At 48.5% G+C, this 16,611-nt stretch overlaps 1 protein-coding gene across 3 annotated transcripts in view; it reads right to left on the bottom strand.

Moving 5' to 3' along the window:
* Positions 1-9,495: 9,495 nt before the first annotated feature.
* SEZ6L (seizure related 6 homolog like) overlaps positions 9,496-16,611 on the bottom strand; it is a 204,903-nt gene continuing 197,787 nt past the window's right edge. For all 3 annotated transcript variants that reach the window (XM_058281567.2, XM_023584812.3, XM_058281568.2), the window contains exons 16-17: positions 15,829-15,931; positions 9,496-12,561 (exon numbers count right to left, since the gene is read on the bottom strand). In XM_058281567.2, the coding sequence (XP_058137550.1) occupies positions 12,532-12,561; positions 15,829-15,931 (133 nt within the window). In that variant the 3' untranslated portion in view covers positions 9,496-12,531. The remainder of the gene's footprint in view (positions 12,562-15,828; positions 15,932-16,611) is intronic.

Genomic DNA, 16,611 nt, shown 5'->3' with positions numbered 1-16,611 from the left:
CGGTTTCATCCGAAGTCTGTCCAACGAGAAGGACCTTTGTGGGGAGGTGAAGTGGGACTGTATTTGTTACAGCGAAAGGTATTCAAATAAGCTGTGCTGTGGGTGCCACCTGGTGGTGCGAGGAACCCAGCACCACTGCAACGTGACCCGACCTGGGTCTTGTCTGTTGGCTGATGTTCATTCATTCAGCACATGTGGAGAGTGCCAACTATGTGCTAGGCAGTGCAACAATGGTGTGAACAGCACGGTCTTGGAAATGGTCAATGTCTTAGTTTAGTGCAAATAAGAATTCACCCTGGAAATGTAAGGAAATAAGACCTGGGTCTTTGCTAATTTTAAGCCATGAAATCACTGTTGACACAATAGGCATAATGTGGAGAGATACTGGAGGGGGCTTGGATTACCGGGTTGGCGGGGGATATAAGACCTAAAATGTTGGTAGAACTTTCTAGGAAATGGCCTTCATACTTAATCTTCGTTTTTAAGTTCTATGCTAATGAACTATTTTCTCTTTTATACAGTTGCAGAGCACAGAGAACCACAATTTATTTTTCACAATTGATGTAGCTGGTTTCATGAGTTATCATGTTTTATATCTGGAACAGGTAGGATGGTGTTGGCACCATTGGAGAACAAGGAGTGCCTACCCCTCCGCCCCACCACTCTTAGTATATTGCTTTTGTTCTCATGCTGTTCACTTGTATTGCAAAATGGCTGCTGAAGCTCCAGCTATCACGACTGGGTTCAAGGCAGGGAAAAAGGAGAACAGGGCTGTGTCTGTCCCCTTTTAGCAGGAAAGCAAACACTTTCCCAGAACACTCCCTCTCACCCACACCCACACATAATACCAAACCAACTTTGGCTTAGGCTCTTTTTTCCAGAAGGGGTCAAATGGCCAACCCTAGCAGCAAGGAAAGGTGGGAAAAATGGGTAACAGGATGATCATAATGAAATCACCCATAAGCCACTGTTTCAGGCTGGTTCTGAAAAAATTAGGGCCCTGTTAGCAAAAAAACAGATATTGGAGAGGCCATTTTTAGCACCTACTGCAATGTCCTGTCACACTCAGGGCCGGGTGTCAGTGTCCTAGGGCCTCTACAACACAGGACAACAAACCCGGGCCTTAAAACAATAGAAATGGAGCCTCTCGCAGTCCGGGAGGCAGAAGTCTGAGGTCGAGCTCTCTCTGGTGCTTCAGGGAGGGATCCTCCTTGCGTCTTCCCAGCCTCTCACGGTGGCGGTCCCCCGGCACTGCGGTTTGTAGCTGCCTCCTGCCAGGCCCTGCCTCCTTAAGTCGTTCTTAAAGGACCCCGGTCCTGCTGCAGGAAGGCCTCCCCTCCCCCATGCCAGGATGCCCTCATCCTAACCAGTTACATCTGCAACGGCTCAATTTCCAAATGAGGTCACGGTCACAGGTAGCAGCTGTCAGGGCTTCAGCCTATCTTTTCTGGGGGACACAATCTAACCTCTAACAGACAAGTAGTAATGTTTCACCCTCCCTTTTTAAAAAAATTTTATTTATTTCTCCCCACCCCCTTGTTGTTCATTTGCTGTGTCCGATAGTCTTCCTTATTTCTTTAGGAGGCACCAGAAACCGAACCCAGGACCTCTGATGTGGGAGGGAGGTGCCTGATTGGTTGAGCCACTTCTGCTCCCTGCTTTGTTGTGTCTATCATTATGGTTTTCCTCCTGGAGTCTCTTGTTGTGTCTTCTTGTTGTGTCAGCTCCCCGCACCTGCCTGTCGTGTCAGCTCGCCGTCTTCTTTAGGAGGCACTGGGAACCTCAGCTCCCTTCTTTGTTGTATCTCTCATTATGCTTTTTTCTTCCTGTGTCTCTTGTTGTGTCAGTTTGCCATGCCTGCCCGTCATGCCAGCTCACTGTCGTCATTAGGAGGCACAGGGATCTGAACCAGTGACCTCCCATGTGCTAGGTGGGAGGCTAGTCTCCTGAGTCACATCAACTTTCCTCACTCTCCTTTTTAATTAAAAAAAAAAAATTTTATTTATTTATTTCTCTCTTCTTCCCCCTTTCCCCCGTTGTCTGCTCTCTCTGTCCATTAGCTGCACGTTCTTCTGTGTCTGCCTGCATTCTTGTCAGCAGCACCAGGAATCTGTGTCTCTGTTTGTTGCGTCATCTTGCTGCGCCAGTTCTCCGTGTGTGCGGCGCCATTCCCGGGCAGGCTGTGCCTTTTTTGTGCAGGGCGGCTCTCCTTACGGGGTGCACTCCTTGTGCATGGGCTCCCCTATGCAGGGGACACCCCTGCGTGGCAGGGCACTCCTTGTGCACATCAGCACTGTGCATGGGCCAGCTCCACATGGGTCAGGAGGCCCTGGGTTTGAACCTTGGACCTCCTATGTGGTAGGTGGATGCTCTATCAGTTGAGCCAAGTCCGCTTCCCCTTTTTAATTTTTTCAGGAGGTACCAGGGATTGAACCCAGGGCCTCGTACATGGGAAGCAGGTGCTCAACCACTTGAGCTACATCTGCTCCATCCCCCTTCTTGTATGTAGGGATCGAGGGGCCCCACCCCAACCAGGAACCCCCGAGCGTTACTAAACATTGTTGTAAGCCAATGGAGCCAAGATTCAAGCGCAGAGTTCCGCCACGGAACCCCTCCTGAGCCCTCCTGGGACATAAGGCCAATAAGGCAGGGTCCCTGCCCTGGGGCATCACAGGCTGGAGGAGCCTGCGGTGGTCCTGAGGGTCCCAGGCTGGACTGCACGGGGAGCCAGGCCTCCTGGGCTGTGTTCATGATGGAAAACGATAAGGCACAAGCAGGGAAGGAGCAGACCCGCCATCCACCCTGGGTGCTGCCTCACCTGCCCCCAAGACCCCGGATCTCGGTGTGGTGTGAATACTCCCCCTCAAGCCCCCTGACTCCTCCTTGAGAATTACCTAAAAGGTTGGGCCTTCCACGTGGCCACCAGAGGGAACCTTGAAAATGGAGGGCCAGGGGGAACGATGTGGCTCGGGCCGTTGGGCCCCCGCCTCCCACACGGGAGGTCCCAGGTTGGGTTCCCAGTGCCTCCTAGAGAAGACAGGCAAACAACGAGCAGATATCAAGCAAAAACAACGAGCAGACAACAAGAGACAAACAAACATAAAACCACAATGAGCAAGACAGCAAATGCACAGTGAGCAAAATAAGCCAACCAAACAAAAAAAACCCCAAAACGGGTGTCAGTCCTACGCCTCCATGGCTTGCACGCCGTTGCTGCCCCTGCCCACCTCCCCCTCCACCCGCGACCCTGCAAAGCCCTCACTGTCCTCCCTCCAGCCACACTGGCTATCCCCTGGTCTCGCAAAGGGGCCAAGCTCCTGTCGTCCTCCCTAGCTGTGCTCCACCAGCCCAGAATCTTTCCCTGACACTCCATCGTGTCTCTCTCCTGCTTTAGGTCTCAAGTTAAAGTCACTTCCGTGGAGTTCGATTTTCTGACCTGTCACCTGCAATCCCGACTCCACCGGCATATCCCCGTACTTCTCGTCCTTGGCACGTATCATCGCTTGTGCTCATATGTTTATTGGTTAGCTGATTAGGGCTGTCTTCCCCTAGGTGATAAGCACCAAGAGAGCAGGGGCCGTGCGGTCTTCTCCCCTGGAGCCCAGGGCTGGCCGCCGCCTGAAGCGATCACTAGCTCTCCTGCTCTCACTACCACACCACAGCCGGCAAAGGCATGGAAAGCACTCACTGGGTGCGCATTTTCTTCTCAGGGCAGCCTGACTGTCCCCACTGTACGGGTGAGGAAATGGAAGCAGCGAGAGGTTCAGTCACTTGCTCGAGATTATACGGTGAATAAGTGTTGGAACTCAGATTTTTTAAAAAAAATTTCTCTCCCTTTCCCCCGCCTCCCCAGTTGTCTGCTCTCTGTGTCCATTCGCTGTGTGTTCTTCTGTGACCGCTTCTATCCTTATCAGCGGCACTGGGAAACTGTGTTTCTTTTTGTTGCGTCATCTTGTTGTGTACCAGCTCTCCGTGTGTGCGGCGTCATTCCTGGGCAGGCTGCACTTTCTTTCTTGCTGGGCGGCTCTCCTTACGGGGCGCACTCCTTGCGCGTGGGGCTCCCCTACGTGGGGGACACCCCTGCGTGGCAGGGCGCTCCTTGCGCGCATCAGCACTGCGCATGGGCCAGCTCCACACGGGTCAAGGAGGCCTGGGGTTTGAACCACGGACCTCCCATGTGGTAGACAGACGCCCTAACCACTGGGCCAAGTCCGCTTTCCTGGAACTCAGATATTAACCCAGGCAGCCTGCTGCCAGAACTTGGAAGCTCAACCACCAGACTCTGCGCTGTTGCTCATAGTAGGTGATATACATATTTGCTAACTTCTAGCTACTTTCTCAGCTATCTTATAATGAGAGTTGATATAGACCTTGACAAACAGAAAGGGCCTTTAAAGTTTCAAATATGTTCAACTGCTGAATTGCCCATGCAAAATGCCTCTTAGAGCTTGTACTCTGGTTGTCTTGTTCATCAAATCAAGATACGACACTTACACTACGAGAATAAGTGTGTTCTTGCAATAAGATGGTGTGGTGGCTTGGAGGGATTTACTCCAGAAAAAAATATGATCTTAATCTTAATCCATTCCTGTGTGTGAACCTATTGTAAATAAGACCTTCTGATGAAGTGCCTTCAGTTACGGCGTGACGCCACTGAATCAGGATGGGTCTTAATCCTGTTTGCCTTATGGGGAAGGTCACGTAGAGAGAAGCCGAAGTCAGTAGAACCTGGAAGAGAGAGGAGAAGACAGAGCCTTGTGCGTTGCCATGTGACCTAAGAACGACTGGCAGTCAGCCCCAGACACAAAAGGCTTCTGGGGGAAAATCACGACTTTGGACATTTCCTAGCCTCAAAACTGTGAGCCAATGGGAAACAGACTTGGCTCAATGGATAGGGTGCCCGCCTACCACATGGGAGGTCCATGGTTCAAACCCCGGGCCTCCTTGACCCGTGTGGAGCTGGCCCATGCGCAGTGCTGATGCGCGCAAGGAGTGCTGTGCCACGCAGGGGTGTTCCCCATGTAGGGGAGCCCCACACGCAAGGAGTGTGCCCCGTAAGGAGAGCTGCCCCACGTGAAAAAACCACAGCCTGCCCAGGTGTGGCACTGCACACATGGAGAGCTGACACAACAAGATGACACAACAAAAAGAAACACAGATTCCTGGTGCTGCTGACAAGAATACAAGCAGACACAGAAGAACACACAGCAAATGGACACAGAGAGCAGACAACTGGGGGGGGGGGCAGGGGGAAGGGGAGAGAAACAAATAAAAAAAAATAAAAAATAAAAAATAAAAAATATATATAAATAAATAAAAAGAGATACAGATTCCCAATGCTGCCTGACAAGAATGCAAGTGGACACAGAAGAACACACAGTGAATGGACACAGAGAGCAGACAACAGGGGAGGGGAGAGGGGAGAGAAATAAGTAAATCTTTAAAAAAACAAAAAACAAAAAACCATGAGCCAATAATTCTTCTTGTTTAAGTGAACTCGTACAATATTTACAAGCTAGGAAATGAAAGGGAACAATTTATTCATAAGATTCTAATTTATGAATTACCCTGACTTATAAAATACTTCTCTATGGATTATAATTCTGTCAAGCTGCAATTTGAACAAATCGACAATCACTTAAACTACAAGAGAGAGAGAGGCTATGGGATAGTGAGAAAACAACAGAAAGCCCTCCAGCTGTGTCCTGGCCCTTCAGAAGCAGATGCATTTGAAGGCCACAAGGAATGGTGTGGATTAGATTCACACCTGGGGAAGAGGCTGTGGCTCAAGTGATAGGGCTCCCGCCTAACACATGGGAGGACCTGGGTTCAATCCCTGGGGCTTCCTGGTAAAAAAAGAAAGAGAGAGAGAGTATGCCCGCGTGGTGAGCCAGTGCCTGCGTGGCGAGCCTAGTGCCGGCGCGAGTGCCCGCGTGATGAGCCGAGCGCCCACATGGCGAGCCGAGTGCCCAAGCCTGAACGGTGAGCCAGTGCCTGTGCAAGTGAGTCACACAGCAAGATGATGACACAACAAAAGAGAGACAAAGGGGAGAGTCAAGGTGAAGCGCAGCAGAGACCAGGAACTGAGGTGGCACAAGTGGGGGAACCTCTCTCCACATCAGAGGTCTTCAGGATTGAATCCTGGAGGAGAAAAATGAGAAAAGAAGACAAAAAGAGAAATAGATACAGAAGATCACACAATGAATGGGCACAGACAGCAAAAACAACAGGGTGGGGAAGGGAAGGGAAAAAGGAGGGGGACAGAAAAAGAAAATAAAACAGTATAAAAAAAAAGCCAATAGCATTGGGAAAAAAAAAAGATTCCTGCATGGTGGCTATGCCTTTCTGGGTACGGACAGGGTATCTCCCAGGTCTCCCTGCTCCCAGCCTTGCATCCAGCCAAGGTCCCGTGGGATAGAGTTGGAGGGTGGGCACCGACTTGCTTTTGGGTGGGGTTTCTTTGCGTTTTTATGTGTCACAACAGCACACTTAACTATGAAAAGATTGGAAAACAGCCGGCTGTCTCCTTACCTGTTCTACGGTGGATGTTAGGGACGGAGCCGTGTCCCCCACGAAGACATGTTCAAATCCTGACCCCTGGCCCGGTGGGTGTGCGCCCATTCGTAAACAGGATCTGACCTGCTCATGGGAGTTTGGCTTCACTAGGTTCCAAAGGGAGATTTCAGCATTTTTTTCTGATCTCTCTTTTTTTCCCTAATCCCTTTCATAACCAGTACAGTTATGAAACATCACAGTTCACTTTTCCACTTTCCTCTCTATATTTAGTGGCATTCTAGGCATTTAAGTGGCAGAAGGAGCCAGTCTCCCTCCCTCTTCCTCACCCCTTAACCTCTGTCTGGTCACGAGAGCACAGGTTGAACTTGGAGGACTCAAGAACAGCAATTTTGGAGCCATGTTTGGCCGAATTGTCTCCTTTTGGTTCTGTTACCCTATTGCCCACCAGGATTTTTCCACTTTACTTTCTTCTCGGTACCACCTGGAAAGTTGTTTTGTTTTTTGAATAGATAGAGGCCTGAGAGTCAATGTAAACTAAAAAAGAGAGCAATCTCACCCCCTTTCACATCGGTTTCTGGAAATGCCCTAATACAATGTTTTCGATGGATGGTTCTAAATCTTTTGTGATCTGTAGGGAGAAAGATGTTGTACTTGAATACACCAGGGCCAAGGACAGTGGCCCAAAAGGCAAGTTCTCTGGTGCTTAAGGACAAGGGCTGTCACCAAATTGCCAAATTATCATTTAAGAAAGTTGCATGAAAACACACATTTACCTTGCACTGTAAATCTGTTTCTCATGTTGGTAAACAGAGGCTCCCAACTTGTGAAAGGTGAATTAAGAGGCAGCTGTAAAACTCATAGATTACCTACAAAACACCACTTGTAAAAATTCCTATGCTAAAAAAAAAAGCTGTGAGCAAAAGGGGTGCACAGCCCAGATTCTCTCTGCCCAGGGGAAAAGTGGTCTAACCACAAAAATTTTGAGCTCAATTAAATCCTTACAATTCTTTAACACATTTTCTTGCTGATCTCATCAAATGGTCTTCCAGTTCTACCAATTTGTTATAAAACTTTGAGACTAGCATCGTATTAACTTCTTCCATTCTTTTTTTTTTTTTTTTTAAAGATTTATTTATTTATTTAATTTCCCCCCCTCCCCCGGTTGTCTGTTCTCTGTGTCTATTTGCTGCGTCTTGTTTCTTTGTCCGCTTCTGTTGTCATCAGCGGCACGGGAAGTGTGGGCGGCGCCATTCCTGGGCAGGCTGCTCTTTCTTTTCACGCTGGGTGGCTTTCCTCACGGGCGCACTCCTTGCGTGTGGGGCTCCCCCAACAGCGGGGGACACCCTTGCGTGGCGGGGCACTCCTTGCGCGCATCAGCGCTGCGCGTGGCCAGCTCCACACGGGTCAAGGAGGCCCGGGGATTGAACCGCGGACCTCCCATATGGTAGACGGACGCCCTAACCACTGGGCCAAAGTCCGTTTCCTTCTTCCATTCTTAATGCATTTAATTTGCCTATTTACAGATGAACATTTATGGAAGGCAAAGGCAGAAATTCAATCTCACCAAGGCTGAGGATACATCTGTCCTTTTGAAGACCATTCCCACTTGTCACTCAGCCTGGTTTACCCATGGTTTCCCAATCTCCATTTTCATCCAGTGAATATTTCCTCCTTGATAATATTTTTGATCCCTTTACTATTTTAGAGGTGGTATAATTAATCTTGAAAGCACAATCAAGCAGAATTTTCTCACCCAGATTTTTCCTGACTCAAGAAAAGATCCAGTGCTCAAAATGTGAAAACATAACCTGGTCGATGTGAAAAACTACAACTTCATCCCAAAGAGTACTGAGGAAATATATGGAAGTCAGAAAGGTCAGCTGAAAAAATGCCCAATCTTCAAGGACTTTTTCTTTTAAAGAAGTCATCTAGTTGAGTCTTCATTTGAAAACACTGTCTACCCTATTACTTGAAAAAGATTATTATTGAAAACTCAGAAGTGGAAGGGCTTATTTTCCATGGACTTACTTTGAAATCTTTCTTCTTTTAAGTGTCTCCACTGCATTTAATCACTTATCTTTTCTAGGTTTTCCTGCATTTGATCAAGCTACCAAGGTGCTGACAGTGCAATGAGCTGCACCTAGTAGGTGGTAAGGTATTTGTGGATGAGTTGATTGACGGCTGACTTCGGTCATAATTTGGTGTAACATGCTGTGGATGCTTTGCCCACGTCCCGTTGGCGCTTGCCATCTGCATGGCCTCCTTCGGCAGGATGTCCTCCTGGAAGCACACGGAACTCTGAGGCCTTTAAGAACAGGGCAGGCCACGTGTGCCCCGGAGTTGACGTCTCCAGAAAGAGCCCTCCAGCAATGACAGATGGGAATGGGTGGATAAATAGCCCAGCTCCCTTGGTCCCTATGTGGCCCGATTCTGAGGCTTGTTCTACACTGTCTCCCAGAATTCCCCAGCGGGATGCAACCCTAACTTCCTCAGCATTTGGTCTGTCCTCAGATCGATGCCTCTTTCACTGGCTTCCTTCCCTTTCAGTTCCCACTTCCCTACTGGTACTTTGTAGGATCACCTGCCAACTAAATTATTTGCATTTGGATCTTTGTCTTCAAGTTTGCTTCCAGAGGAGTCCAGCCCAGGACATTAGGTTAAGTCCCGTATACCTATTGCCCAAGAAGTGTGAAAATATCCCTCCACTTCTCACTGGCATTGCAACACCTCACAGCTCACATGCTCCTTGGAGTGGTCCCCTTGTGTCTATAGGGCCACTGAGGGCACGGCGCCGTGTCTGATGGCCGCAGTCCCCTTAGACCTCTCTTGTTACAAACTTCCTCCAAATACTTTCTCCGAATCATTCCGGACTTCCCAGTCCTTTCTTGGCATTGAAAGGGTCAGTAGGTGTTACCTCAACCCAGTTCCCAGAAAGCAGAGATAGTCCCACTTGCAACAAAGACCCCATAGATTTGACTCTTTTTCATTTGTTTTATTAGCATCAATATATACAAAGTGGAAAATGTCTTAATTTCATTATTCTAGCTTAGAAAGTTTGTTTTGCTTTTTTCTGTTTGGGGATAAAATGAAAATTTCCTAGGAGAAAGCCTAGCTTTGGGGATCACTGAACACCTCAATAATATCCGACCTTAAATGGACTCACCACGCCCACTCAAGGGCATGGGAAAATCCTACCCTTGGGAATGAACCCAAGGAAAGGTCATTTTTGCCCAAGGCTCATGTCTCAGCCTAAATTGACCCACATATTTGCCAAATCACTTCCTCTTATACAACCCCTCTGATTGTACAGCCATTTTGCTTCCTTAGGGGCTACTGATCAGTTTGCAAAGCCGCCCACCTGAAGTTCCCAAGGCTTTCCAAGGAGCTGCCTTCGAAAGATCATATTTAAAGCGTGTCTATGGAACTAAGGAAGAATGGCCACCCAGTAGTGATCAGAATATTTATGTAGGCTAATAATTCTACCAAAAAAAAAAAAAAAAGCAGAAGGGTGAGCTCCAAGCTGAAGAGGGGTGGAGTGTGTGCAATTTTAAAGCACAGGGCAGCAGCTGACAGATACAGCTTATATGTATTAGCACGTAATACAGGCCATATCACATGCATTCTCTGAAGCTCATATTCTCTGTAAACGTTATTTCCCCACTGTTTTAAAAACATTGAGTGGCTCATGTGAAGGTTCAGTCCATTGTCAAGTTTCTCAAGAGTGTATCCTGTTCAAAAATATTTAATCCCAATGGTTGTTAATATTGATCTTATAAAAACAGACATATAGGAACTGAAATGAGATGCCTGGTACATTTTTGGCATTATTATTTTCTTTCACCTTTATATATTACAAACACACATTTAGATATTTTGAAAAGAAAAACAGACACCAACCTGTCTTTTCAATCACACTGTACATGGTTGAGCTCACGCGGTCAATCTCTAGGCTAAAACAAGCTTTCAAAACATTGTCATGGTTACGGGTGCTGTACTACTGAGACAGAACTAAGACATTGGCATCCTGGGAAAAAACACACAACAATCAACACCTTTTCCCTCCAATAGTCAATAAGAGTACCTGGCCCATAGCCTAGCCAACTTCAGGGAGCAGGGTTAGAATAAGGATCTTACATGTTGTCAGTCTTTACAAAAGGCAAATGTTTAGTTTTCATGTAACCATTGATGCTCTAAAATCAATCATCATTAACAGAGTTCTTCCTTCCTGATGATGCAGGACTAGGATTAGAATAAGCATGGAAAAGAAATAAAAGTAAGGATTGGATTCTGCCTTTTAAAAAAAGATATCATTATTTGCATTGTTGGCCTGGTTCTTTCATAAAGGCGGGTTTTGGGTGACTGGAAAGTAACCTCTTATCTCTTGGCGGGTGTCAGGAATGCATCTTTAAGGAGCAAATATGCAGGACCCTTTTCTAGCAGAAGGAAAATACTCCAAGCTCAGATCCCCACGAGGCAGGTCCTGGCGGGAGGTGGGGACGGTATACGCGAAAGGTCAACTTTCTTAGTCTGCATAAGAAGGTGTTCCCTAGACAGTTCCCAAAGTGTGGATTCCTATTCATGCAGCCAGAAAGGTCTTTTCTTGTTTGAAAACCAGAAAATTGAAAGCCAATCTAGAAAGCACTGGAGGGTGCCTACGAGGACCCCAAGAGCCGCTGAGCCTGCATGCCTCTCTGAGCCCTTGGCCTTCTCCACGTGGTTCGAGGGTTCCAAAATGCACCTGCCTTTTCTTTATGCCTGTGTTATTAGAAAAGAACCTTCCAAAGAGTCACACACTCATCAGTGCCAATGGCTGGGGGAAAGGACCCTGGTAAGAAAGAAGGATGCTACTGAGATTAGTTGGGGTCCTACAGATGCCCTCTGGCCTGAGATTCCTTGTCGTCTCCTCATTGATGTTCAGATCATAGGATGCCGAGTCCTCTCTGTGGTCTGCTCCTCTTCTCCAGCACCCTCATGCTCAGCACTCGTGCCTCTTCCCATAGGGCCCTCCCTCCCCTCCACACACTCGATGTGCTACCACTTAGAGAATCAGGGCCGTCGGACACCCCTGTTTTGAAGGCTAAGGCATTCCAGCACCCAGGAGAAAAACAGAGCTCACGTCTGGATTTCAGGATGTGGCACTCCCCTCCCTCAACACAAATCCTCATATCAAGATGGGCGAGGGCACCCAGGCCTGTGATTTAGCCACTGACCCAGGTGCTTCCCTCTGACATTTGTAGCATCAGGGACCCGCTCTTTCATCATTGAAGGAGTGCCAAAGGCAGGAACATTTTATTAACTCAATTCCCTCATCCAAACCCCCCATCACCCAATTCTTCATTGGAACTCTCAAACCTCTCTTTCTCCCTAGCAATTTTCCTTTCCTTTTAGAAAGAAAGCATTGCCTTATGGTGCCGGCATCCAGTGAGGCCAGGGCTATAGAAGGACCAGGTTCTTTTAGCACCTTGGTTGCCTTCAAAAGGACTATGGGAGGGCAAGCCTTTTAGAAGCTGGTAAATTTGAGACAGAGGACACAGAATTTGCTTTGGAGCAGAACCATTTAGGTATCCATGCTAAATTCCAACCCAAGATTAATGCAACAAGAAAGAGCCTTTCCAAACCAATCCTGGGAGGCGCAGATTTGTACTAAAAACACCAGTGGCGTGGACCCCACAGATGCATGCAATTTGATGGCATTGCTGATGGGAGAAACTTAACCTGTTTTTTTTTTTCTTTCTGTTGACTGTGTTGGCCATTTTGCAAGGTCTTCCACTTGCTTCAGAACTGAGGGTACAACATGAATTTGGCTGCAGCCCAATACAGCCTACCACACCTATCTCAATTTTAAATATAATAAATACAAGGAAGAAAACAGTAAGTCTTCAATAAGGAGTCTAAAGAAAGGAGAGCCGGCACTCTGGGGTTTCGATCAAATGCCACGTGGTCTCTGGATGAATTCCTGGAGGAGGCTGTGGTTGAGTTCACCTCTGAAAGTTCCCTTTTCAAGTGCAACCCTCTTCAGATGGAAACTTCATATTCTCTGGTTTCCTGCAAGAGCGAAATACAGATTTTTTAAAACCTTCGTGTGGCTCTGGTTTTTTTGTTTTTGTTTTTGTTTTAATTTATTTCTCCTCCCTTACTCCCCCCGCCCCAGTTGTCTGCTCTCTGTGTCCATTCGCTGCGTGTTCTTCTGTGACCGCTTCTATCCTTACCAGCGGCACCAGGAATCTGTGTTTCTTTTTTTTGGTGCAGCATCTTGCTGCATCAGTTCTCTGTGTGTGCGGCGCCATTTTTGGGCAGGCTGCACTTTCTTTTGCGCTGGGCAGCTCTCCTTACGGGGTGTACTCCTTGCGCATGGGGCTCCCCTACACGGGGGACACCTGTGTGGCACAGCACTCCTTGTGCACATCAGTACTGTGCATGGGCCAGCTCTACACGGGTCAAGGAGGCCCAGGGTTTGAACTGTGGACCTCCCACGTGGTAGGCAGATGCGCTATCCATTGGGTCAAGTTCGATTCCCTGGCTCTGTGATTTGATTCCTCCCTGTATCCACGTACTTGGCCAAATGGCTTTGCTGGGCCTTCTGCTCCAACTCTGACGTGCTTTTGCCAGTGGGTTGTAAGGCACTATAACACAGTGGGGACTGAAAAGTGCTTGCATGTTTCTTCCTGTGTCCCGCACTTCTGCTACCACCATGAGCAGATAGCCTCACCAGCTCTTAGTCCCAGCAGGAGGATGAAGGACATGGGAAGCAGATCTGAGTCACCCCGTCAAACAACCAGCCAAACCCAGATGGGTAAGCACAGCTGAACTGGGATTATCATCCAGCAGCAACCAACTTAAAAGGCCTACTCACAAACAAAGTGAGCAAATTAATGTTTGCTGATTTGAGCCATTGAGTTTTGGGATTGTTTGTTACTCAGCATTATTATAGCCCTAGATAGCTGATACACCTTACTGATAAGTATTAATAAAGTCTGGTCTCTAAAATGCTGTTTTCCATCAGTCTGAACTTTCTCCAGGATTTGGAAGCAAGGTACCTAGAATGTAGAATACCCAACAGCCTATACTTCCCAGTGCCATATAAAAAATGACTATAGTGAGTGAGTAGCAAACAACTCAATTTCTCCAATATTTATAGAAATGTGTAATGTATTCCAGGCTCCAGAAGCACAGCAGATAGAGACAGGAACTCACAGGCATGACCCTGGCAGATGTCACTGTCTCATGCTTAAAGCATGGAGGTCTACGGTCCATGCTGGGCCAACACGGCAGAGATGTACAATCATATCTAGGCTTCACAATCAGTGGGAAGTGTGGCAGGCAGACCCTCATGTGGCCCGTGAGCCCCATGTCCTGGCATCCGTGTCCTTGTGTGGTCCCCTCCCCTTAAGTGTGGGCAGGACCTCTGGCCAATAGAATCCAGCCAAGATGACTGGACATCACTTCTGTGATTATGTTACTCGGGCTTGGGAAATCCATCATATGAGTCATTCTCCCTTGCAAGCTTTGACGACGTGCGTTGCCAGGCCAAGAGCTGCTCTGTGGAGAGGGCATGTGGCAAGGAGCTGAGCTCAGCCTCTAGATGACAGTCAGCAAGAAACTGAGACCCTGCAAGGAACTGAGAGCTGTCAACAGCCACAGGAACTTGGAAGTGCCCCAGGTGAGCCCCAGACAGAACAACAGCCCAGGCTGACTCCTTTCATGGAGTCTTTTGGAGGACCCGGCTAAGCCGTGTCCAGACTCCTGACCCAAGAGACCACGAGATAACAAATGTGTATTGGGAAGTGGGTTTGGCACAACTGATAGAGCATCCGCCTACCATATGGAGGCTCTGGGGTTCAAACCCAGGGCCACCTGACCTGTGTGGTGAGCTGGCCCAAGCGCAGTGCTGATGTGCGCAAGGAGTGCTGTGACATGCAGGGGTGTCCCCGTGTAGGGGAGCCCCACGTGCAAGGAGTGCACCCTGCAAGGAGAGGTGCCCCGTGTGAAAGAAAGTGCAGCCTGCCCAGGAGTGGCGCCATACACATGGAGAGCTGACACAGCAAGATGATGCAACAAAAAGAGACTCAGATTCCTGGTGCTGCTGACAAGAATGCAAGCGGACACAGAACACACAGTGAATAGACACGGAGAGCAGACTGGCGGGGGCGGGGGGAGTGGGAAGGGGAGAGAAATTAAAAAAAAAAATTAATAAATGTGTATTGCTTTAAGCCCCTAAATTTGTGGTAATCTTGTGCAGCAATAGATAACCAATACAGGAAACTGGAGGAGGTGGAGGTGAGGGCAAGCGAGCAAGGACAGGGAATGTGTGAAGTCTGTGCTCTCTAAACTATGGGAGAGGATCGCACCTCATTGCAACATGAATTTGAAGGGCAGTGGTTCGGCAAAATCATGACCAGCCTTGTAGTTCCTCACATGAGCCTCTGGACCTTTGCACGTGCTCTCCCTGGCACACCCACCAGCTTTAACCCACCACGCCTGCCTCAGCTTTCCTACCACTTTCTCAGGGGGGCCTTCCCTCACCCTCTCCCAGGCATCTCCCATCATATACTCTCATCACACCCTGCCCAGTGTCCTTCATGGCTCTTAGAGATTATAATGTATCATTGTCAAGATAGTCATTGGCATGTTTGCTTGAGGTTCAGTGGGAAGCAGGGTAGCATAGTGATTAATGGTGCCAGATTGAGTTTGCATCCTGGTTTCATCGTTTATTCACTGTATGGCTTTGGCTGAAATGCTTTTGCCTCTCTCTGAAAATCGATCGTTCGGTTCGAGAAAACCACCCTGCGTATCACCGGGAGCTGCAAAGCTTCAAGGAGGGGAAGCGTTTTGAGCGTCTGGCACATGGTCCTCATTATGATCACGTGTCCGCCTCCTTCGCAAGACTGTAAGGCCTTTAACAGCGGGACCTGCCTGTTTGGTTCTTGTGCCCCAATGCCCAGTTCAGGGCCTGCTACTCAAGTATGTAGGGATGGTGCACCTTGCCGTTTTGTAGGCGCTCAATAAGGCAAGGGGGAATGCTGCAGGGTGCCCCTGGGCCCTGGTGGGTTCTGCCCCATCTCTTTCTGGGGGTCTTGGGTGCAGCCCCTTCTTCCCCTGTGTGTCCCATCTGGAGTGAACAGCCCTGCGGGGTCGGCTCCCACCACTTGCACAGAGAGGTGTTCTCCCAGCAGTCATGTCCGGAAGGGCCTCTAGTGGGGACGAAGGCAGGGCCACTGGCCCTGAGCGAAAGGAAATTGAGTCTCCAGCTGTGATGTCGGCAAATTCGGGGCAAAGAGGGAGGCTCTGGGGAGAGAAAAGAGACCAACTCACCCCCGTCTCGTAAATGGGGTTGTCAAACTCGGTTTCCACGGTGATCTGGCTGTAGGGGTGGGAGTACATCAGCGGCAGGCGGAGGTTGGAGTAATAGCGACATCTGAAAAAGACGCGAAGGGAGAGAGGTCACCCTCCCTGCCTAGGAGAAACGTTACAATACTGAAAGGGAACGGTTTGTGCCACTTCCTGGGCATGGTCACCTTGACTAATGACGAGGATGTGTGGACACAGCCTCTCACGGGAGAACCTGAGTGGGGTGGAATCACCACTGCTCTCGACTTCTAACCCGTCAAGATGCCTAAAGCCTTGGTACCCCCCCTTATTGCCGAGGGTGTGGGGCTTGATATGGTTCCACCTGGAAGGTGATTTGAGTCCCTTTTTAATGCAAAGAGCAACGGCAGCAACAGTGAGCATTTATCGAGCACCTACTATATGCTGTGTCACCTCCAGAGCAACCTTCCATGGCTGCCCTATTTAAAGGTGGGTCCTCTGGTACACACCACAACCTCTTTCTTTCCTTGTGTTGATAATATTTTCATTGTGTTTCAGTTTATTTGTGTACTTAACTCTCCCTTCCCCGGTAGACTGTGAGTTCCACACGGCACAGACACTTTTCTATTAGGAGCATGCCTGCCTCAGGGCCTTCGCACGTGCTGCTCTTTGGCCTGGACACTTCCTCTCCCAGATATCTGCATGGTATACTCATTTATCACTTTGAAGCCCTTGCTCAAATGTCATTTCATAGTGGAGCCTCCTCTGTCTATCCCATTTAAATGCAAC

Source organism: Dasypus novemcinctus, chromosome 19 (genome assembly GCF_030445035.2).
Source record: "Dasypus novemcinctus isolate mDasNov1 chromosome 19, mDasNov1.1.hap2, whole genome shotgun sequence".
NCBI lineage: Eukaryota > Metazoa > Chordata > Mammalia > Cingulata > Dasypodidae > Dasypus > Dasypus novemcinctus.
Note: the sequence above shows the minus strand (reverse complement) of the source record. Positions and strands in the feature narration are given on the sequence as shown.